General features: G+C 41.3%; 1 protein-coding gene across 1 annotated transcript in view; it reads right to left on the bottom strand.

Annotated features, from left to right (window-relative positions):
- Positions 1-25,285, bottom strand: part of Itga8 (integrin subunit alpha 8) — a 176,573-nt gene that overhangs the window by 53,018 nt on the left and 98,270 nt on the right. The window contains exons 16-23 of the mRNA XM_038333456.1: positions 23,986-24,041; positions 23,027-23,181; positions 21,407-21,544; positions 20,882-20,949; positions 19,203-19,350; positions 13,359-13,451; positions 7,914-7,993; positions 3,457-3,537 (exon numbers count right to left, since the gene is read on the bottom strand). Of these exons, the coding sequence (XP_038189384.1) occupies positions 3,457-3,537; positions 7,914-7,993; positions 13,359-13,451; positions 19,203-19,350; positions 20,882-20,949; positions 21,407-21,544; positions 23,027-23,181; positions 23,986-24,041 (819 nt within the window). The remainder of the gene's footprint in view (positions 1-3,456; positions 3,538-7,913; positions 7,994-13,358; positions 13,452-19,202; positions 19,351-20,881; positions 20,950-21,406; positions 21,545-23,026; positions 23,182-23,985; positions 24,042-25,285) is intronic.

Here is a 25,285-nt window from a genome sequence, read left to right as displayed (position 1 = left end):
CAGGGCTCACCATGGAGGAGGGCTGTTACTGACTAGCTCACAGGGTTCTGCTCAGCCAGATTTCTAACACAGCCCAGACCACCTGCCTAGGGATAGATTGACATCCAAGAGGTCTAGGGAGGCTGGGCCCTCCCACCTCAGTCATCAATCAGCCACTCACAGACATGGTCACAAGCTAATCTGATTGCGGCATTTCTTCAGTAGAGGATTTCTTTCCCCAGGTGACAGGTTGTGACAAGTTGACAATAAAAAACAAACAAACAAAAACTAGAATCTGGTTCTTTTGGGGGATCCTCAGCTTTGTAATTGGCTAAATTTATGCATAAACAGTTTGGAAAGTAAGAGGGAAGACAATTTTGTCCACAAACAACATACATATGCAATAAAAACATTCTGGGAAATCACCAAAATGTCACGGCAACTTACATGCTTGCCAAAACAGGGCATGGTCCCCCATTTCAAAACTTCCCATCCCTGTCATATTGCACAGCAGACATCTAAGGCTAGACCCTTACATTTGAGCAAATGATTTGTTTAACAACTGCCACAGTAACAAAAGGGATGAAATGGTGGGCTCGCCAGCAAACAGGCCAAGAAGAAACAGATACTCAGGAATGAAACGCACCTCGGGCCTTACCTCACACCAGCCACAAAAGTTGCCCGGAAAGGAATTGTAAACCTAAACAGAAAGCTAAACATTGGGGAAAGGAAAAGACAAGGCTTGTTGTGAGCCCAGAGAGACAGCTATTTCCCAGAGAGGACACAACGGCACAAACGGTGACAAAATCTGTTAATAGATTTTCATTCTTTAAACAACATTGTTAAGAAAATATAGAGTCACATACATCACACGGGAATAAATTATTTTAAGACCAGATACGTGGCAAGTGATTTCCTACACAGGACATGTAAGGGGTTTTTACAAATCATTAATAAGACAAACAATTTCATAGTGAATGAATGGATGAAAGATTGAAGCAGATACTTCAAGGAAAAAGAGAGACTAGTGGCAAACAAACCTGGAAGACATAAACAGTACAACTAGTCCTTAAGCAAATGTACTCTAAAATGCACACTTACTGTACTACAATGTATGTGTGTATGTGTGTGTGCATGTGTGCGTTTGTGTGTGTGTGCGTGTGCATGTGTGCGTGTGCATGTGTGTGTGTGAGTGTATTCTCTCACATGATGTCATGGATAGGAGACAAGGGACTCTCTTGCATTGCTAATGGGAATTCACAAAAGACATGGCTCAGCCTTCAGCCCTTCCACAAGGCAATTGGGCAAGCTCTTATAAACATGCATTTACCATATAACTCAGTAGTATCTCCCTTTGGGAAAACAAATATCCCAACAAAAACTTGTATGTGAATAGCCATAGCAGCTTTATTCTTAATTGGCACAAACTGGAGACAACCTCTATGGTCACCAAACGGGGAATGAATCATTCATTGGGTGACTATACAAAGGAACATTATCAGCCATGACACGAAACAGACTACTGATATATATGCAAGAACATGGCTATTTTTCAAATTCTTTATGCTAATTAGAATCCAAACTCATTCCGAATGGGTTCACTCTGTGACATTCCAGAAAAGGCAAAAATAAAGTGACAGAAAATAGATCAAGATGCCAGGTATGGGAGCAGGAGAAGAGCTGGCCAGAAAGGAGCTCAAAGGAATCGTTATTTTCAATGGTCTCACGGTATCCTAACTTTACTAAGTGGGCTCTCCAAAGGAGGAATTTTACAACATGCAATCTATATCTCAAACTTAACTTTAAAAACAAGCTGGAAACCCAGTAAGCTATGAAAAGACCTGTGACCGACTGAGAGCCTAAGGTCACAAATGAGCTCTTATGGGGCAGCTAGTGGTTGAAGATGCCTGATGACCTGAGTTTGATCCCACGTACGAGAAGAGAACTGAGTCTCACCAACTCTAATCAGAGCTCTACGGCACCTCCCGAAAGAAAGATGGGTGTTTAAAAATCTCGATGTTAGTAAGGAAAAGGCCAGTAGTAGAAATATGGAGATGAATTTTCTTGGTAGGAAGAACAAAACGACAAAAGTATAAACAGTCCCTCAATTTCACTTAGGGACTAGGGAACTCTAAGTTAGGTCCTTCAGAACCACGCTATGTCTCACCCAACCAACAGGCTCAGAGATTAAGGCTGGACCACCCTGAGAGCTAACTTTCACCCAGTTCTTCCGGGAGTAAGATTTGGTAAAAGTCATTTACAAGTGATTTGATGTCAGTCAGTAAAGTGAGTAGCACACTCTAGCTGGCCTTGAAATCCCACTTCTTAGCATATTTCTGGCTAAAATTCTTCCATATTGTACCAGAAGATGTGCATGGAAGGTTCTAAAAATTAGGGGTGAGGGAGCTCCAGACATTCATAGAATGGATGTGTGATGGTGGAATTTTACAACATAACACTCTTGTATCAATAAGATGATGAATTACAAGTATAGGAGCTAAGAAGGGCAAATCTCACAAGCATTTATGTGAATCAAAAAAAAAAAACCCAACAAAACAACCCACAGTAGTGAGTATTAACAAGGTCATAGAATAAGGTTCAAAAGACTATCTCATAGGAGGGATACAGTCACTGTTCCTGGGGGTGAACTCTAGAGACAGATTGTAGTTATAGTTTAGCTTTCAGTGTTTTCTAGCAGTGTGTTCATAACCCCCTGACTTGTACATTGAGGATATCAGTTAATACTAATATATAAAATAAGCGATTACAGTCATTTTATCCTCATGAACTCTGCATGCAGAGATCCTGGAGGAGTGAGCACCACTCAGGACCTGTGGAAAGGATGGCAAGCAGGATCCTGGAGCCCAAGGAGAATGTGGTTTAAAGTACCAGTTAACGCTTTTAGCTGCTATTGATCCAAAGAAAGCAGAATTATAGTAACAAAATCAATAAAAGCCGCTGCTACAATCCAATTTCCTTCTTCGCCAAGCAAGGTTTCCCAGCTGGGAGTTATTTAACAACTTCCCTTGACCTTCTCCCTCTTCGCTCCCCTTCTCAAAGAATAGGGTGGATGGACAGACCAGGATGCAGAACGCGGAGTCATTGATGCTCACAAACAGGCTAGCAGTTTTCCAAACTCACAATGAGATGGGCGAGGTTAAATGACTGCCACGTTAAACAATTCTAGAGAAAGTGAGGATTTTCCTCCAGATAATCACACACCTATCTATTTAGTCTCTCATTAGTGGTATTTCTAGTTTGGTTACTAAAGTCTTAGTCTGGACAGTTAAGTGACCTCTTGCTTTGATATCCTTAGACTTAATTATTTTGCAAGGTTCGTTTTGCTTGCTGATGATCGAATGCTGAGCAGGAAGGATGAAAACAAGTCAGTTAACTGAACATGAATGTAGTTTTGTCTAATCCTTTATTGTATGTCTTTATATACAAAAGTTAAACTTAATGATGCACCACACTTACCCTCTTATTTCTACTTGAGCGACAGCGGTGATGTTGATTTGCAGACTCACAAAATTGCTGTCTGGATTGTCCTTGTTGGAGCTAAAACAGCGATGACATGATCTCAGTACACTTTCTCACAGTCATAAGAAAACCTTCTGTACATCACAAGAGCAAACCACATTTCCAAATTCAGCACTTGGAAAAACCACGGTATTTATTCTACAAAATCATAACCATTTGTCCAGGGAGATGCTAAGAGCTTTGGGGATCTATAGAAACCAATCAGCTGACCCTGGGGTGACGCCTCGTTTGAAAGCACAGTGGAGATGAGAGAAGCAAGTACTTTTTAGTTAGAATAAACCGAAGGGGCACTGAGTGGCATTTGTTTTCCTGCTTCTACCTCAGACAAATTCTTTTACTTCCCTACACATCATGTTCAGTGCCATTCAGATAGGAAATGACAGCTCAGTCAACTCCAGATTTTCCATGCTAATAAATGGAGACCTGACGTAAATAATCCAGAGCATCTTATAACTGAGAAAACTTTTGGGTTTGGCTCTACAGTGCATCATACCATCTGCTGTTTTGTTGGCAGCTTTATCTTCCTTATGCTTTATTTAAGTTAATGTTAATAATAAAATAAGTGTTTTATTATATTTAGAAGTTAATACTACTATAGAAAATAAGTGATTACAGTCATTTTACCCTCCTGAGCTGTCCATGGCAAGGAACAAGAGGGATTAGAAGCCTGGCTATGGCATTGAGAGGCACGAGAAAACAGGGCATTGCATAAGCAAGCGGTTCAGAGGACATGGGTGCTTGTGAAATGCCTCAAGAGTCTTACGAGAGCATGAGTTTCATAATTCCTCTTTGAATATGGCGGATAATTTTAAGTTTGCTGCTTTTCCCTCAAGCAAATATGATTAATTATCAATTATGAAACTGAACTTTGCAAAAAGAATACATGTTAAGCAGTCAGGGCTTAAAAGGAGAATTAACTAGAACTCCCAAGAGGCTCAAGCAGCGCGTGGTCCTTCGATGCAGCTGCCACCCATACTTCATGCCTGCTCTCTGCCTTCATCGAAGTCAGAGATGGAGCTACCACTTTGGGTGGTGGTTATAGCCAGGTTGGTAAGAAGGGAGAGCCTGCCCTGTGGTCCTCATGAGTGCTGCTTGGGTTCAGTGGGCAAGCTCTCTCGGTGAAAAAGGCCACAGGGTAGATTTGCATGAGTGTTCTGATGCTCTCCCAGCCGTGGCTTGGGAAAGGAGTAGATAAAATCCTGCTTCCGACCGGAGAAAGCAGGGTTGTTTCCAGAGTGCCTTTGAAAAGACCTGGTCGGTGGTGTTTACCGAGGGGACTACTGAAACTGCCAGCACTGGTAAGGATCAACTGGCAGACGTCAGGGTCATTCCCTGTTGGGGACTTCCCCCTGCTAAGCTTGTGATGGAGTCTACAGGAACTCCTTCCCCCATCAAAGTCCCGTCTCCAACCACTAATTTCACTATTACCACATCCGGGGGGTGGGGGGAAGGCTTCTTTATCCCTTTTAAAAGAAGGCATTAAAAAATTCACCTACTGAATATTGTCTTTGAACTTGAATTTAACATGAGGTTGCAGAGGATGTTTTGATTTTTAAATCACATTTATTTATCTGTTCACTTATAAATGTGTATATGAGTGTATGTGTGTGCCGCAGCATGAGACTGGAGGTTGGGGAAGAACTGTACGAGTCGGTTCTCTCCTTTAAAACCTAGTAGGTCCTGGGGGATTGAACTTGGTCATCAGGCTTGGCAGCAAGAATCTTCATCTGGTGAGCCTTCCTCCCTGACCTCCTCCTTTGAAATTCAGCGAGAGCAGAGGCTGACATAGCTCAGTCCCCGATTGTGTAGTGAGCATTGCTCTTTCACAGTATGCCAGTGTGGGTCACTTTGCACTGTGGCAATGCTGGCAAGGTTCCCGGCAAGGAAGGATCTGACTTGCTATATAACTCAGATGCTTCCTTGACATCTCTCCTGGAAGGAAACTTCCCCCACTAATACCATAGCTACATGCCAACAAGAAACCCATCACTACCAGGGACCCTGGGTTATTTATACCATCCCCCTAGATCCACAGAAGGAATGATGAATTTCCCTTCTGTGACTATAACCCATGTCACATAAAAAGGACATTGTTTTTTTCCTTATTAGTACAGTGCCATTTTCTATTGACTTCTGTGTCCCAATATACCTTCCATATATTCTGGCCTTTGGAATGCCAATGAAGACATTATAATGCCATTTAACCATGACTGAGAAAGCAACCTCCAGAATGCTCACAAAGGTGTTTATGGAGCTGTGTCCTGCACTTCAGGGTGGAGAGAAAGTCCCCGACACAGAGACAGGGCTTTGAGAGATCATTTTATAAAATTATTTGGTAACAGGAAATAAATTTTAAGTGGATTGATGTATGAAGCCAGCCTACCTTCTGACTTTAACTTGTACAACAGGGCATTCATTGTGGAGCATGGTAATCAATACATGGAAGAGTGCAGACTGTGTAGCATTTGACCTAGTTTAGTTTTTGTATGAACACATTTAACTTGAATGCAAAGCCACCTCTGTGAATCCTTACATCTTTGGAGTTAGCCAGCAAAGCATACAGATCAACACCTTCAAATTCTTTAGTATTTGTTATGAAGGTGTTTTCAAACTCTTTTATTTCCCAAATACGTTGAAAATCTGATCCCTCATGCATAACCCAGTTTTTTCTGCACTTTTATAATTTTCAAAATAATATTACAATTGTCTTGAGCAGAAGTGGAATATGATCATGACTTGTCTTTAGAACAAAGTAATACATGTTAACCATGTTGTCATTTCTGATTCCACCATATCCAACCCTTCATCGATGGATTCCGTTTTTATAAGCGAAGCATCTTTCCACACATGACAAAAGGCCTCATACCCGTAACACAAGGCTTTAGACCCGTGAAGGATCAATGACGTCAACAATGATGGGGAGAAACAGACACCTCAGGTGCTTTTGTCTAAGGTTTCATCAGTGCCTACACTTTAAGATTTAAAACTTAGTAATATGCACTCACAAGATTTTAAAAATAAAAAATCTGGGGACCACATGAAGTCCTAAGATTCATCAGAAAAAAACACTTAATTCAAGAAGGTGAGAAGATAATTAAGCTAATTATAATCAAGAAGCTAATTAAGGTGAGAAAGGAGCCTCTGAGCCAGCTAGAAGGCTTCCTATCCCCGGAAAGCTGCATCAAAGCTTTGGGTGGGGGCAGGGAGAGGGGGTGGGTAACACATTTAGATTTAAAGTTAATTCTTATCCTAAGATTTTTCTCAAACCTTTAGTTGATGTAGGTATTAAGGAAGTATTCTACCATACAGAGTAATTATCATAAAATTTATCATACTTTAATATCTCTCTGTCTTATAAGATATTAAGGTAAACTACATAGTATTTGATAACCAAGGAATAAACAACAACTTTGCAGCCATTTGCATGGTTCCAGCAAGGATTCTACATGGTAGGCAGAATATAAAAATTAATTAGAAGTACCCATATGCCATCTATATAGGGTTTTTAAAGCTTTTGAAATGCTTGACTGCAGAAGAAATCCATTTGGGAGGGTATCTTGTTAGATCTATATTTCTCAATAAGGAATGATTCATGTACAAGACAATTGTACTGCATGAAATATTAGTTATATCATATTACATCTATTTCATTTCACTTTCTTTTCTTTTAATAAGACTCTAGAACCATTTAATTGATTCCATTACAATGCACTGAAGTTTGTATCTGAGAAACCCCGGTGTGCATGCTTCATTTCTCTGGAAGTCTTCCTGCTCATGACATATTTCTGGTCATAAAAGAGCAAACAGAATAGACAATGAAAGGACAAGGCCATGGCCAGATCTACAGAACAGGCGGGCAGCTCTCTGCATCACTGTGGGTTACTAGTGAAGGCCCTGGTCCCCACACAGCGTCAGGCCATGTTGACCTGCCACAGAATGCCATTCACACCATCCGGAGTCTGAGTTCTTCTTGAACATTTAGGAGATGACAAGATTTCACTTGGAAGATCTAAATTTTTCCCCAGATGTCCCCCAGGAATGAGCTGCCTGCCTGCTGAGTGCAGAGTGAGGTTAGGTTTTCTCTCTATAGTGTTTTACAGAACAGTCCTGTACAGTGTTGTACAAGAGTCCTGTGTCCAGAAAGAGGAAACATGGAGGTGAATCAACAGACACAATCTGACTATTTTGCATCCTGGCCTTAATCTCTTTCAAAATGCAAAATAACAAAAAAGGTGAAATAATTAAGAACAATAAAGAAGAATGAGGTGGTGAGAGTCTAGATTCTTATTCTAGGAGAATTTCTAATGTGCAGGTACTTGCAACAGGGCGCATATTCGCCACGCAGCTCTTTATTCATGGGTGCTGTCAACAAAGTAAGCATTTAAAAGTCTAACCTTCTGACTTGGAGATCGAAGTTAATGCTCGTATTTGTTTTCTCAAGACGAGGAACAGCAAATCGGAGGCCCAGAGAAAACTAAAAGCAAAACACAACACACATGGGACACAAAGGTGTTTGCAGGAGGACCCTATACACAGTGTGACAGTCCCACCCTTAGCCATTCCGCCACCCTTCTCCAACACCATCACAGCCTTCTATCCCCCACTCTGGATGACTGGGAGATAAGAGGAAATCTGCTAGGAGACCACAGGGCCTAGGAGACTCAGTTCAATACACACTTTGGCTTCTCTAATACTTAGCCTTGTTGCCCATCTTCTGCTACCTCTCTGGTGCAAAACTTCTAACAACACAATATAGAAGATTTAGAGAACTGCGATGCTTCTATTTAATGGATGCGGTGTAGCTGTAGGGATCACAGCTGTGATGCCAATGCAATAATGCATGTGACAATTCTAATATAATGATGCTCAACCAAGAATGATGGTTACAGAGTTCTGTGCACCATGTATGTTAGCTATGGTCTGGGAAGGTCACACAAGCAAAATTATTATATGCTTAAGGTTAGTGGAAGTGTACTGTAAGGAATATTCCAGGAGAACATGTTGTAGTCAGGTTGGGGTTATGGTTGTGAGGATTCCGTTGTCCTCCTTTATTTTCCAAATTGTGAAAAGTGCTCCTGAAAACAGGTTTGTAAATGGAGAACAGGGAGCCCACGGGGAATCGGGATGAGGAAGTGAAAATGGAAGCTAATGTATCTATGTAACACCCTTTGTATACACCATGGCGCTACATGGTCGTTCAAGCAATGTTCTCTGCCCTGTTTGCTTTATCTCAGGGACACTTATATTGACATCCTCCAATTCAGTAGCTGTCTGAGGATTAGAGCAACCAAGGGCAGAGCTGGAGTTTCAATCCCTGTAAGGCAGATTCCAGAAACAGCCCTTACAACTATGGCATTGTGCAAATGAAACCAGCAACAGAAAACAATGTTATTTAATCAACAGCAATGACCTATGATAATTTATCATAACTCCTCCCCCCATGGTCCTTACCGTGATGTTGTATGCATTAGCATCATTTTGTGCATATATGTTTGTGTGTGTATTCTCATGTATGTGCATATATATATGGAAGCCAGAGATTGACATAGGCCTCTCTTTATATAACTCCCTACCTCATCACCTCATTTCTATTACTGTTTTAGTTTGACAGGTCTCTCACTAAACCTGGAGCCCCAGCGATCTTTTTGTGTTACCTCCTAGAACTTGGTTTCGGGCTTGTTCCGAAGCACCTGGCTGGGGAGAGCACACGAGTCTTGATTATAAAACGTGTGCAATGCTTTAATGGCCCAGTGAGGAACTGCTCTACAATTTCAAATGTGTCTGTTTTTGTTGGACCTCTGCATATGCTCTTCTCTCTTCTTTGGGAGATTTTTATCTTTACTTTGTCTCGCACTTTCTACTTCAAGAGCTTTGAAAACTTAGGCTTTGTAACTCAGGGTAAGAGAGGCAATGAATTGGATGCTGTCATGGCCTAAGACAGGTAAGTGTTCCTTTCTTATCCTCTGTCTCCATTATTATTCTTTTCTCACACAGCCTATGATGTTGCTAATCAAGTGCTCTGTTTCATAGAAATAACGTGTTTCCATATGATCTTATCAGATGTTTGCTAAGTAGCAGGTTTATGGTGGTACACCAAGAAGAATGTGATAAAAAAAAATGTTGAAAGAATGGGAGTTTGCCCTTGTGCACACGTGCAGTCATTGTGTTGAAGGCTGCCTAAAGTTAGTCCTCATACAGAACAACCCATATAGTGCTGTGGGATTCCCCTCTGTATGCTGTGAATACCACTGGTTAATAAAGAACTGTCTTGGCCTGTTATAGGGCAAAAGAGTAGAGCTAGGCAAGGAAAACTAAACTGAATGCTGGGAGAAAGGTGGCAGGGTCAGGGAGATGCCATGGAGCCACTGCCAGAGACAGACTTGCTGAAACTTTGCTGGTAAGCCACGACCTCGTGGTGATGCAGAGATAAATGAAAATGAGTTAAATTAAGATGTAAGAGTTATCCAGTAAGAAGCTAGAGCTAATGGGCCAAGCAATGATTTAAATAATATAGTTTCTGTGTGATTATTTCAGGGCTGAGCAGCTGGGAACCAACAAGTGGCCTCTCTCCCTACAACAATATAGAGTGAAGACAGACAAGACCTGTCAATTTCCTATGGGTAAGCATCACAAGCAGAGGTTGGAGAGATGATGACTCAGCAGTTAAGAGATCTTGCTACTCATTCTTTTCTGGCCCCTGTGAACCATCCTGCACATGTGGCATATACCCATACACATAAATAATAAAATAAAATTTAAAATAGTGATAGATTAAAATGTATGTGACAAAATACTAACTACAATATTTTGGCCAATCTGTCTTGCTTTTTATCTTTGGGAAAATTTGCAAGTTATGAACATTATTAGCTCATAAGAACTATTTTATAGCATCATGGCATCTACATGTTTACATGTACATGTTTATTACATGTAAATAACTTTTCTCTTTAAAAATCAGAAGTCAAAATTGTGATTACTGAGTGAACAGGTTTAAATTAATGGTAAAAGTCATTTGAAAATTTTTCTTATAAATTTTGAGCCTGGGATAAATATTCCTGGCTATTTATTTATTAAATCGTTTTAAATAGCAGGACTGCTTTTCCACCTGCAATTTGCTCCACTCTGTGGGCAGAGAGTGCTTTTTAACGTGCAGCATGAAGAGTGAGGGAATCAACATGTTTTATACCAAAACAGAATGCAATAAAATCCGGTGTGTTTGAGGTCATTAAAGGGCAAGATAAGAAACCTATTAGCTTTCTTCTACTAGGGACCTGGAGATAAATGAATCTAAACAATTTACTTTCCTGCCTTCTCCAGATTGTTTGCTGGTAAAATGGATTGATAGCCTCTCACATAAACACTCCCATGGTGCAGACCACACTGCCATTATCCCTCTTTTCCGTTGTGGCACTGGTGGCAGCGTTGAGTTCAGTTTTACTCACAGTTATTGGCGCTTTGAGATCATCTGCCGTCTAGATTTAACAGTCTCGGTATTGAGTGAGAATGAGTGACCCTACCTGAATGCTGATGTCGATACCCTCATGTCAAACTAGGTTCTTCTTGTCTTTCAGGTAAATATATATTACATCGAGTGGTGGGACTTATTTCCTTGCAAACTAACAAAACCAAGGCTAGTTTCTAGCTGAAAGGACTATCATAGGAAAATGTCTCATTCTGTCTTTCATATCTTCTTATTAACATTCATCTGTTGTTCATTAGTTTCCATTCAAGTACTTTGCACAGCGCTGTAGACCAGACAGAACCTGGGCTTTGTGGTCAGGCCTGGTTGGAATCCTGGTTCTGCCTTTCATCACCAGTGTGACTTCAGGCAATGTGTTTGTCTTTTCCAGGCCAGAGTGTCCTTGTCTATTAAACAGGTGAGACGCAGTGGGAAAACACTGTCATAGTTATTCTCTCGTGATGGTCTGGGGACACAGAGGGCATTCGGTACATGAGAACCAACAGTAATCTGTTGAGGGATTTCACTGGCATTAAAATGTTTAAGTTAATGAATGAATTAATTTTTTTATACAAGAAGTAAGTTTACGCCGGGCGGTGGTGGTGCACGCCTTTAATCCCAGCACTCGGGAGGCAGAGGCAGGCGGATCTCTGTGAGTTCGAGGCCAGCCTGGTCTACAAGAGCTAGTTCCAGGACAGGCTCTAAAAAAGCTGCAGAGAAACCCTGTCTCAAAAAAAAAAAAAAAAACAAAAACAAAACAAAAAAAAAGAAGTTTACATGATTTCAGCTAGCCACATTTTTAAAATACCGAAGAACAGTGCAATAAAGTAGTGTAAAGGAGTAAAGCTATGACTGATTGTACACGCTCCTGGAGCACACATTGGAAAGAGGTATTATTTCAGAAAGGGTTGCTGACTCTCAGTTCAGGTTACAAAACACTGGGATAAAAGATCGATTTGCCAGAAGACGCATCAGCACCTTTGAAAGACAATCGGGACTCTCCCCAGGGATACATAGGAGAGGCAACAGGACCCCAAAGCCCCCTTGAGAGGATGGCCAAGCAGCATGGGTGTCTCGAGCCCACCAGGGAGGTGTCTCCATGCAAGCTGATGCTATCGTAAACTTTTACCAAGTTCTATTCAAACAGGACATTCTGCTGATGACAGAAACACCTAAGTAAGGATTAAACAGAGGATTATGTATGTTCTCTTTATTGTGATTTAGTTGTGTGACCTTTTCAGAATCTCAGAATATGTTCCGTGGCTTCAAAATTGCTGCTGTTATATTTATTATGAGGCATTGCTGTTGAGCAGTTACGCTAAGTGGAGCAAGTTATCCCGAGTCAGTGCCGACTCCTCTCTCTCAGCGTCATTACTTGGCTTATTTTTCTTTCACCGCTATGATCTTTGTATTATTTTTCAAATATATTTTATTTAAAATTGGTTGGTGTGTGTGTGTGTGTGTGTGTGTGAGAGAGAGAGAGAGAGAGAGAGAGAGAGAGAGAGAGAGAGAGAGAGAGAGAGAGAGATGTGTTCAGGTGTTCATAGAGGCCAGAAGAGGATGTTGGGCCTCTGGAACTACAGTTATATTGTGGGGGTGCTGGAAACAGAACTCTAAGGCCCTAGAGGACAAAGCGCTCTTACTGCCGAACCGCCTTTCTACCCCTATTTTTCAAACAAAGACCCAGCAAAGATCATTTGCAAACCAGGTGTGACTATTTCTAACATGAAAATACTATAATATTCACATGGGAGGCATACTGGAAAAGAGTTCTCTTTGCTTTGCTAATGTAGTTTAAAAATTATCCCCTCTCCCCCTTTAGACAAGGCTGGCCTTGAACTCACTGTAGCTTGGGGATGAATTTCTGGTCCTCTTTCTGCCAGCTCTTGAGTGCTGGCATTACAGGCATGTGACTACACTCCTGTTGGTTGACACAGTACTGGGGCTCGAACCCAGGACTTTGTGCATGCTATGCAGGCATTCTACTAAGTAAGCTACATTCTTAGACCTCCCAAGTAGCTTATTTTAAAGCTTTTTAACTTAATATTGTAGTTTTAAAATAAAATCTATATTAGAATTAAAAGAAAATAATCAAAGGCAAAAATCTGAGGTGCACGTGTGCTCAAGGACTTTCTGTGACTACAGGATGTAATGTGTAAAGTCTACAGAAAAAGTGTGTGAAAGCATAGATCTGTCTGTGTCTTTGACCCACCATTATCACTCCGTGTAGGTTAACACGCTAAATCCCTGTCTGCTGGTAATTTCCTGGGCAATCTGTTTTAGCTGCTTTTTGCTGGGTGCTAATTAGGGGAGTTTCCCGCTAGTCCTCTGTAAAATTCAATCAGTCAGAGATCAGGAAGGGCTGCTGGTGTTCTCTTACGTTCGTGCCAGCCACCATTGGGTTCCCAAGGTCACACACCACCATCCTGGTCACATTTTCCATCTTGTATTCACAGCTCAGAGGCCTCAGTCCCTACAACAGGAAAAGAACACCGTTATGGAGTTCAGGGGCAGAATGAGTTACATCCTGTTGCATGCGATGTGGGAGGCCTTGGAGCTCCCCTTGATTTCAAACACCTGTGTGGGTCACGCTGCACCAAGTTAATCCAATCGGATACCATCGACTCAAGAGCAAAAACCCGAGGAAAAAGAACAAGTTAAACTTTTGGAGAAGTTGTGTAAACACGTGTTTTGCTGAGGAAGAAGAGGCTCAGACAGTACTTATGTGGACATTTTGTACTTTCACTATCTTAATGTTAAACTCAGAACAGTAAGATCAAGAAGTGATCAAACAAGAACAAAGAGATTTGTTCTGACGTTCCTACCACGAAAGCGAAATGACGGGGATGCACGCAGTTGCTCTGTCTCTATGGCCATTTGTAGAGGAACTGCCTTAAACCCAGCTCCTGACACATCACAGAGGAAGGGTAAGATGAACCCTCTGTCAGATCTTGTGTGTCAGATCCTTCAAATATTTAAAATATAATTTTAGAAAATTGACTTTTTAGGTGAGCATACAAAGGAATTACAGTAATTACAGTAATTACTTTTTTTGAAAAAGTATTTATGTGTGTGTGTGTGTGTGTGAGAGAGAGAGAGAGAGAGAGTGTGTGTGTGTGTGTGTGAGTGTGTGTGTATGTGTGTGTGTGTGTGTGTGTAGGCACACATATGTTTGGGTGACTTTGAAGGCCAGAAGAGGGTGTTGGGTCTCTGGGTTTGGAGTTACAGGCATGACACTGTTGTACTCTCTCTCAGCCCTCACGGAGGCATTTTCATACCTATGTGCTATATACACATTGCTTTTGATAGCCCCACATTCTCTGGTGAATGTTCATGATTTGTGTTTAACTGGTTCTTCCTCTCTATGCCCCTCTCTCTACACCGGATCCTGATCAGAATTTCTGAATACTCCAGCTTAAGGAGGTTCCTGTTTTCGTCTGAAGAAGTCTCAGTTTGCCTGATGAGAACGGGGTGCAGAGACCCTTCTTCGTGGCCTCTGCCCCTCCCAAGCCCACCCATGTCTTCATGGCTGGGCGGAAATCCACCCTTCACTTTCCACCCCCACTCCCTATCCGTCTTTCCACACCTGATGGTGTAGCTGACAAGGTCTTACGTTCCTCCATCATTTCATCCTAAGACATTCTACGCCATCAAATTGTGGCCTGCCCCCTTCATCCCCAAAGATAATATATGAATGACTTTCACAGTGGAGCACCCTTTGGGGAACATCCAGGAAGTTGGATGAAGGTTTCCACTGTGATAATCCCTTACTCATCTGGTACTGCTGCTGGGATGTTATATAAAGAAACAATATGAGGTTTTCAAGGAAAAGCCTTAAAAATGTTTCCCTATTCCTTTCTACCTTGGGACACCACCCCCTCCCCAACTCTCACCCAAACTAAGAAAAACCAAACCAAACCAAAAATCTTCTAGTCTCTACCTGAGGAACTCTATAGTCAACACATTGAGGCTGTAAGCATTAGGATGGCAGGACTTCCTGGAGCTGTTCCTGTCTCAGCGTCTGGAGCAGAGTTGGCACAAAGCAGCTGAGCAGGGTAGAAGCAGTTGAGCAGGGTAGAAGCAGTTCACACATTGTCCCCTAAAGAGGCAACTACAAGGAGGTGTCTGGTCTAGCATCACCCAGGTAAACATGCAGAGTCTGGTCAGTGGGAAAGAGCCGAGTGGCTGCTACTCAGCTGAACTGGCTTTAACACAAGGTTACAAATACCATGCAGAGGGCATGGTAGCTGTCTCACACAACTTTCCAGAACTGGCAATCTCTTTACTCAAAGGTAGGTTTATTGGGTATTCATCTTTAGAACTCGTAACCTAGAGTAACAATATAGAGATGTTTCATGCTGAGATTATTAATCATGGAAGCCAAACAAAATTAAAACGCTTTCGAAAGTATCCATGTTTCCCCTGGCTACAACTCAGGGATTTAGTTTCTATAGTTAATGTGTTTGACTTGCTTGAAGGTGGAAGATCACACATACTTTTTTTAAAAATTTATTTTTAAATTAAAAGTGTTTATTTTATTATATGTGTTATATGTATTTTGCCTATATGTATGCATGTGTCCTGCATGCTTGATGCCCAAAAAGGCCGGAAGCAGGCATTGGATCCCCTAGAACTGGAGTTATGGCTAGATTCAAGTTAACATGTGGGTCTTAGGCACCAAACCCAGTTCCTTAGCAGCAAGTGCTCTTCACTGCTCAGCCATCTTGCCACATCCCATAGGTACACTCCCCCCAGGCTTCCCACAAATCGTTCTTTGCCATCAGTTGAAACATTTCCTTCACCATGTCCCCTCTACCCTCTTTCTTTTTCTTTTTTCTTTTCTTTCTTTTTTTAGTCTTTATTTTCTCTCTCTCTCTGATGAAAAAAGAAACCGTTTTTTCCTAGACATTGCCGGATTGTTTTTCTCACTGGTTCCAGGGACATTTTTGTTCTAATCCATTTCTGGCTCATAGAGCATTCTTCGCTCCCTTATTCAGTCACTGAAAATATTTGTCTTGGGACTGCTACTTTACCAGGTAAACAAGACCCCACGTCCTTATTGAATCTCTAATCATGACAACAATTCTATCAGGTGAATTATAGCAAGCAATGGAGATGCAATTACAGAAGGATTAACTGGTTTTTTCTTTCTTTGTTTTTTTTTTTTTAGTTAGAAAGAAAATAGAATTTAAGGAAGGTATGCATACATGTGCATACATGTTTAAACAATCAGAGAGGCCATCCTGGAGGAGGTAGCATCTAACTCAGCTAAACGAGGAAAGGGCTATTGATAGTTCAAAATGGGAGAGATTTGACTGGTTCTTCAATACAACTGTCAAGTAACTTGAGTGCACTGCACAAGTCTGCTTATGTACGAACTCTAGAACAAATTTGATTCTTCTCTGTAAGGTCAGAATCAAGATCAGGCAAATTCAATGCTTGCAAGAGTTCAGAGCAGTACCCAGACCCCAGCAACTGTAGTGCATGTTGATAGTCTTCATTATTAGCCACCTGCAGTTATTAGCAGATTTCAATTATTATGAAGACCCGAAGGATAAATATAAAGAGGTAGCTGAAGAGGGTGAAGTTATAGAACTAGTGTGTCAGTGCACATTGGAGGGACGAAGCGAACAGAAATTCACTAGAGCTAGAGTTTAAGGTCATGGGGGTGAATGACGCAGCAACTACTAGGGAGGCTGAAGGCACAGGGAGAAGGAAGAGAAAGAAATAAAGAAAGAAAGAAAGAAAGAAAGAAAGAAAGAAAGAAAGAAAGAAGAGAAATAAAAAAGAGGAAGGAGGAAAGAAAGAGGGAGAAGGAAAGGAGGGAAGTGTGGAGTGTAGGAGAGAGGGAGGGAGAGAGAAAGGAAGGAAGAAAAAGGGGAGAAGGAAGAAGAGAGGGAATGAAAATTTAAAAAGGAAAAAGAAAAAGTTGGATACAAAAAATCCTCTATTTACATGCCTAGTCTCATGGATTCTTGTTTTTGTTGAATTATTTTCTCAATTAAAAAAATTGAACCAAACAGCAATTAAGTATCTTTGACACTTAAAATCATTATGCATTTCTATTCAAGAAAGTGATTAAAAGTACATACACTCATCAAATTGTGTACTGAGAGTTCCTGTCAATTATGCCTCAATAGAGCGATTTAAAACACTGATGTGTAAGTGTTCAAATCCATTCTCACTGGCAGGCGGGACACTTACAGGGAAAGTCTCCCTGCTCTTCCCAAGAATATTAGAAGTTGTCATGGCATTTTTCCCTCCCCCACTGCAACGGTCAGCATCCCTTGGTACTCTAATTTCTCCAAGGAATGATAGAAAATGCTCCCATTTTCTCCTTCCTCTAGTTATGGTGTTTTTATGTTTGTGTCTCTGTTGTTTCAGTAAATAATAGACAGACGGTGAGTGTAGCCCTCACCCAATACATCACAGTGTTCAATGCCATCTCATGATAAAAACCTCTGCAGGCAAAGAGAAGAAAAGACTGAAGAGACGGCTCAGGGGCTAAGAGCACTAACTTCTTTTATAGAAGACCTAGGTTCAGATCCCACCAGCCCCACTAAGCAGCTCATAGCCACTTGAAACTCCAGCTCCAGATGATCTGACAGCCTCTTCTGGGCTCCACACACATATCTACACACACACACACACACACACACTCTCACACGCACACATGCACACACACTAAAAAAAAGTCTTTTAAAAGGAGGAAAAAGCATGTTGCCTACAGATACTTACATGATATATAAACAAATCCAAACATTTAACTTAAGTGTAGTGTTTTTTTTTTAAAATATCTCTGGGTTCCTGTCAAATTTTTGTTTTTATTTTCTACACATCATCCCAGAGACCCCTAACTTTGTTTTTTAAAAGCCTCTGTTTTAGAATGTTCTTTTACCAGAACATCCAACCAGTTTGTTATTCTTTTTGCTGCAATGGAAAACACCCTTATCTGTATCTTTGGCTATGAACATTGTAACAGACATCACCCATAATCTCAACTGAGAACTGATGTTTCATTCTTTCTTCTTCCTTCCTTCCTTCCTTCCTTCCTTTCTTTCTCTCCCCCCCTTCTCTGTTTCTTTTGACAGTATCTCCCTATATGTACAGGCTGGCCTTGAATTTGTGATCCTTCTTTCTCTCCCTCTCAAGTGCTAGATTATAAGGCTACACATCCACACCAGGCATTTTTAGATGCTCTTACAATGACATCACATCAGACAGATCACTTTCCATGACATTGCTCAACCATTAGACTATGAAAGCCCCTTAGAGAATGTGGTCTTGAAAAAGTGGTGGACACATAATAAATTTTAGTCAAATAAATCCAACAGCAAGCATTTATGGAGTGCTCATGCTATTCCTATTCCTGTGAAAGAATGTGAAACTTAGTCTCTGCCCTTAATTGAATGTCTTGAACAGTTCTGAAACAGGGGACCTGCCAATCTATCAGACATTAATAACAATGTGTTTGGTTTGTTTGCTTGCTTATTTGTTTTGGTCTTTTTAGTTAGTTTGATATGTAGCTCATGTAGGTCATCAACTCATGGATTCATTTGCCCCCAGCCGCCTGGCTGCTAGGATTAGATGTGTGCCCCTACTGGTCTATTTACAATGTTTTTCCAGACAAAACAATTAAGAATACTACAGGTTCCCAGGACACACTGGATGGGAAGAGTCGTGTTCTGGTAAAGATCCAGAAGGCCATAAATAGCAATTGTACCTTTTCAATAACAGTGACATTGAGGGCTGGCACACCAGAAAGAAACAGGCCCTTCTCTGGTCGCAGGCCCAAAAATGTGGACTAAGAAGAAAGACAAACGAACTTGTTTCCTTTGCAGTTTCTGTTCAGCCTGTTATCAGTGCTCAGCAGGACTGGTTGGCTTTTCTTCCATCACCAGTAATAAAAACCAGGCCTCCTGTGATCTGCCTGGAACTTAAAGGAACTCAAACCAAGGCTCACAAAGTCAGTGAGGAGAGGGGTTAGTCTGGGAAATGAGTCATCTGCATCTTTGGCTGGTCTTTGCTTTGCTTCAGCTCCTGGTCTTTGGCCGATTCATCTTCATACTGTGGCAAAGAGAGACTCTAATACTTCACAGCCCATCTTCTTCCAGGCTCATTGCTAGTCTGAGCTGACAAAGGAAGGCACCATTCTGATGTCTTTTGAGAGGAAAGATTAAGCCTTGTTGATCAGACTTAGTGTTTATGTGGATTCAAGCCTCACCTTGCTGTTCCGTTCAATCCCAACATAATCTGCTTCCTCGGGGATCATAACGAAGAGCTCAGCTTCATAGGCTCCTTCTCCTTCATTTCTTGCATTTATTATGAGCATAAGGTGATTTTCATCCCCAATAATTATCTGATGCTTATCTCTAAAAAAAAACACAGTTTAAAAAGAGTGATTATGCAGCTCAACATCACATGCTTCATGAATCTATTTTAGAAATTTAAATAATGTGTGCCTGTAATCTAAACACTCAGGAGACTGGGGTGGGAGAATTGGAATTTGAGGCAACCCTGAACTACTGAGCTACATAGCAACAGTGTGTCTTCAAACAAACAAACAAATAAACAAACAAACAAACAAAGAAAAAATAATGATTTAGGAAGAAAAAAAGAAAATGTCAAATGCAAGGCTAAGACTGAGAAAGAAGATAACTGGTCAAGAAGGGCTGGCAAGAAGATTTAAGGGAACAATTTCTGAATGGGAAGGACAGGGAAATGTTCAATGATGTGCAAGCAACTATTTAACAATTTGTTCTAAAAAATAAAACCGATACATATCATTTGTGGATTCCAGTGTTGTGTTCTCCCACTGTGACCAATTTGAAGCTATCAACATACTGTTCAGTCGGCTAACAAAACTCCTGCAAACTTAACATTTGACTTCGGAGCCAGAATGAAGAGCTCCCAACTCCTCCATATCACTCAGAATACACATTAGGGAGAGAGCGAGCTGTAGGGAAAGAAAGAGGGCGTGTTTAGAGACAGCAACAGAGGAAGGACACAAAGCAACATGGATGAGAAGAGGGGAAAAGAGTCAGGCGAAACAGGATCCCAAATGGCTGATAGAGGGTTCTAAGGTATTTTAAGAAGCTTTGCTTACTTTGAACTCCAAATGAAATCAATATTTAGAAATGCCTCTTCCACTCCCTTTACCTCCCCCCACCCAAAGCCATTGCTTTAGACACTTAGTAACTTATGAACTTTGGGACAAGTCCTCTTGAGAGATTACCAAGCGGATTCCAAACACTAGCAGTGCAGAAGTTCCTGGGAGAGAGGTGTCCAGCCCACTTTTCCACCCAGGGGTGTCTCAGCCCTACTCCGATTTCTTTCCACGACCCAACAGGGCAATTTCCAGCTCTGGAGTCAAGCCTTGCCATTACAAGCAGCTGGGAAGCCCTTTGATTCTCATTTGACTCTCTGACACTTTCTGCTTGACTCCCTGGTGTGTCTTTTAAGTCCTCCCCCAAGTAAATTAAAATTAATTTTGTTTTGACAGTTTTTAAGGAGGCCTTTGAATCACGGGGTGCTGCAAAAACAAGTTTGGTTAAGGTGTGGACTGAACTGGCTTGTCTGAACCCTTTCTCACTTGTCTGAGGTAGGTAAACAGAACCTGAGCCACACCGCACATGGGTTTCCTTTCAACAAAACCGCTTTTCCTCTCCACTCTTGCTGAAAAATGAAATGGCCCAGGCAAGATCTCAGGGTCTGTCACTTGACACCAGTGACAGAGGACTGACCAGATCAGAGGCAAATCCAAAGTGTGGCCGCTCTCAAGAATTCCATGCCTCACTCCCCTACCCCCCAGTTCTTGGGAGAATATACTCTCCCCAAAGCAGCTTTAAGTAAACACCCATAGACCACCAGGTGTGATGCACGCGTTTATTTATTTAAACTTACGGTCTAGCTGACAGCTTCAAGTCGGGGATGCATAGATTGTCTTCTCCACAGTCCACCAGGATGTGAGCCTGTTTTGAGCAAGTGAGGCATCAGGAAGAAGCCGAGAAAGCTCAAATCAGATCCTTTTCCTTGAAGATGCTAAGCGATCCTATCAGCTAAACCAGAGCTTTGGTTTCACTGTGCAGAGGCCTCCCAACTCCATCTGCTGTGACGTTAAGCGATCTCTGGATAGAGGCATATTTCCTCGCCTGTTTCCAGTTTGCTCTGAAGTGTCTGTAGAGGATGCTAACTGCACCATTCTTAGGATGACTGCCTGTCTTGCTTCCATTGCTGCTACATTTGAACAAAGCAAACTTTGGTTGCATAAAGGGAAAGGCTTCCAAAATAACAATGAAGAAACATGCTCAGAGCAGGTCTCTACTGCTGTGTATCTCTGTGCACAGAAGGGAATGAGAGGGGCACAAAACAATTCTCTCCAGAGAATGGGAGGAAAAACATCTTTAGACCTTCACATCAAGGACTTACCTGTTCAGTAACTACGTTGTCCCTGTAGTGATTCAAAATGGGTTTCACTTCCAGGCCATCTGTAAAGGTAGAATCATCCAAACTGTAGTTCAGGCTAATGTTGATTGGAGATAATTTATCTCGGAATTCAGTTTCATCCTAGGAAAAAGAATCACCAACTCAAGTCCATGAAATGACTACAAGATATTAGTCTATGACAAGCAGGCAACACTGGACCCCCATCTGTGTTAGTGAAAGACAATGTTCACTGCAACAGGCTGAACTGGGTGCTAATATATGTGGTGGTCTGCAATAAATAAGATTTCATCATACTCAGTGATGAAATCACCTACAGTCAAGGCTTCCCTGGGATCTCCTAGAGCAATGGTTCTCAATCGGTGGGTCACAACACCTTTAGGGAGTTTAATGACCCTTTAGCAGGGGTCGTATATTAGATAACCTGCATATTAGATATTTACAATATGATTCATAAGAGTAGCGAAATTATAGTTATTAAGTAGACACAAATATAATTTTTGGTTGGGGATCATCACAACATGAGGAAATGTGTTAAAGAGTCACAGCGTTAGGAAGGTTGAGAACCCCTACACTGGAAGAAATCATTAGGTACCATGGACCCCAACACCTGAGTCCTTATCAGTCACGTCACCAGTAAAACATGCACCACAGGTGCCAGAGTACACCATGCATCAGGATGTATTTTTTTGTTTATTTTGGTGAAGTTGCCAGAAGCTTCTCTTGGGTTCAGAGGAAGAAAACATTTTACTTCTTGTCCCCCCCCCCTTTTTTATTTCTTTCAAATTGTTTCAGTGAACTTTAAAATACCTTCAGCACATTTGAAGATGTCATGGATAAAGGAACAAAAGTCCTGGGGTGAGGAGAGGGCAGCCAGTGCTAAGCTCTGAGCGTGCAGCCAGCATCCCAGTTGTGCTAGTCAAGGGTGCACTAAGATGGGGGAAGGGACTCATGGGCCAGGCTTTGCATTCTCAAGCTTAGCTGTGGATCTTTGGTCCTCACTAGGGTTCTCTGTTAACTAAGTCCCTAATGGGAAGAGAAGAAACGGGACTACTGACCACACGGTCTAACAACTGGCAGCATGGCTGTAGATAATGGGGCCCCAGATATTTAGAATTTTAAATTTCACGAGAATTTGTAAAAACACATCACCTTTAAAAACACAATAACAAATTATTTTTAATGAAAGCTTGGTTGTCTTAATGTTTCCCCAAGCCAGCTCTGAGTACATCTTGATAAAATCTAAGAGGACATACTCACATAGGCTCAAAAAAAAAAAAAAAGAAAATCAAATAAATTGTGTTGAACTTTTATGTACGGAGAAGGGAAGGCAGTTAAAAATGAAAGTCACCTGGGTTAAATGTTATTATTAAGATGTTGTCAAAAATGAAAAAGAACCCTTAGAAATGAATAACAACAAATCATTGGGTTAGTTGAAGTCAGGGTCAGCAAGAAGTATTCATCCTTAAACTAGAGTTTCCTCCCAGGAAAATGAGACTAGACAGATGGGAGGTCTGTGACAAGTGTGATGGTTAACTAGATAGAAATGGCTGGAATCCGGATTCCAGTGTGAGAAGCCCCAGAAATGATTTCTAGAAAACTTACTCGAAGGTAAATGCTGAAATCCTGGCAGTGGAGGGATCTCTGTTGCCTTATCACGAAGGGGAATGTGAGATGGGGCTGGTGGTTATGGAGGAAGAGCGTCCGCTTGATGGCTCCTTTTTGCTTCAGGAAATCTAGCTGCACCTCAGCCACCAGAGCTAAAGACAGAGAGAATGAACAGAGTCACAGGAGGGACAGCACTGGGCAACCACAGTGCTGTCAGGGGTAGGGACTTATTCAGGGAAACCTTTTCTTTTCATAGTTGAATCAAATAACACGTAAGTTGAAAAAGTATTAAAAAAATACTGCCCTGTATATAAGTTTTGAAGCTTTGCATGCATGTGTGGTGTATGTGTGTGCACATGTTCATGTGTTTATATGTGCACGTTTGTTTATGTGTGAGTATGTGTGCATGTGGAAGTTAGAGGTTGACACTGGGTGTCTTACTGGATTTCTCCCACCCACTTATTTTTTGAGGCAGGGTCTCTCACTGAGCCTGGAGTTCACCAGTTTGTCTAGAGCGCTGATCTGTGAGGTCTAGGCAGTGCCTGTCTCCACTTCTCCAGACTCGTATTAGAGAGGCGCCTGCCATATTTGGCCTTTATATAGTACTGACCCATAGTTAGGCCCTCAGCTTGCACAGGAGAACTTTACAACCAAGCTTTCTCTCTAGCCCGTATTTTGTAACTTAAATTATATATATATATATATATATATATATATATATATATAACACTTAAATTATATAACTTATATATAACATATATAACATATATATAATTTTCCAAAATTATGTTTTTAGTTGCTAATGCCCATGATTAAAGTAGTATTAATTAGAAAGTTTTAAATGTGCAATAGAAATTTGAATTTTAATAAAGGGTCCGTTAGTTTTCTATTGTCTGGGCAGAGAAATATGTCATGTTTTCTTTGCATAGACACCGTAAAAATGAAAATATGCTCACCTATTGTATCTGAAATGCTCTGTCCTGTTATAGATGCACAGACTCTTAGAGAAAAGCTGTGGGAAAACAGTAGTCAGTAATTTGCTGGTTAGTAAAGTTCTGATTCTGAGACAGGAATCTTCCTTCTCCTCCATCCAGATAAAATGAACACAACATTTCCTTCTATATGTTTAATTACATACACATATGTATGTGCATGTGCACACACACACATACACACACACACACACACACACTCCCATAGCTTGACACAATACTAATACAATTGGCACAGGTAGCTTTTCTTGAAAATAGTGATAGAGATTTAATCAATTGATTAATATTCCAGTTTCGTTATGCAATGAATACATATGAAGATTTTCCTTGGGACATGGGAAAGCTGGGGAACACAGTGGGGAAAGGCTATGGAAAAACATGGAGAACAGCAAAAACATGGCTCTACTTGAGGGACTTGAAGAATTTCAGTGTGGTTAGAGCTCCCAGAAGATGAGATTGGCTGGTTTGGTTGATGGGTGGTGAATAGGGCTTTGGAGTCATGGTAGGACCTGTGAATTTAGTCCTAAGCATGGAAGAGTATGCTGGTTTTAAAGCCAGTCAGTCACACTGCTGAGAGGACCCTGGAACTTGGGAGGTGGAGGGAGAGAATGAAGGGGTGTGGTAGATTGGTATTTAGAATTAACCAGACTAGCTGTAATATAAAATATTTAGCTTTAATAAAGGGAAGAAGGGGAACTTACAAAACCAGGATTCCAGCGATTCAGGAGCGCAGGAAAACAAAGAAGAAGCGGGAAGCACACCCGCAAGATTTATAAGTAAATCTTGGCCTTAGGGGGACACATCCCACAAACAGAATGTGATTGGCTGAGCTTCCCCATCAAGAGAAGAGGTGGGAGAGAGAGAGAGAGTTAGAGCAGCTTACTCAAGCCAAGAGTGTGCGGTGATATGGGTATGAAGGCAATGCCAGCTGAGTTGAAGACACTCATTTTGCCTTCAGTGTGCACTAACTGCCATCCAAGAACTCATGGCTGATTGTTCCATGACCTGAACATGCCCTGGTCTATGGCCACAGACTGAATGAGAAATCTCTACTTGTTTCTGCCTGACTTTATCAAATATTCTCACCTCCCTCCTGAAATAGTCTAACAGCCAGCACTGCAGCCAGGGCCTGTGCGCATTGCTAAGAAAGTACAGACACGAGAGAATAGACCATTTAGTGACAGTCTTAAAGATTTTACTGATACAATTCTAGTATGATTGGAGTATTTCTATGGAATTCAAAGGAAGTAAATACTCTCCACCT

The sequence above is a fragment of the Arvicola amphibius genome, chromosome 6, assembly GCF_903992535.2.
Source record: "Arvicola amphibius chromosome 6, mArvAmp1.2, whole genome shotgun sequence".
Classification (NCBI taxonomy): Eukaryota; Metazoa; Chordata; class Mammalia; order Rodentia; family Cricetidae; genus Arvicola; species Arvicola amphibius.
The sequence above is the reverse complement of the archived record's forward strand: the minus strand, read 5'-3'. Positions and strand labels throughout refer to the sequence as shown.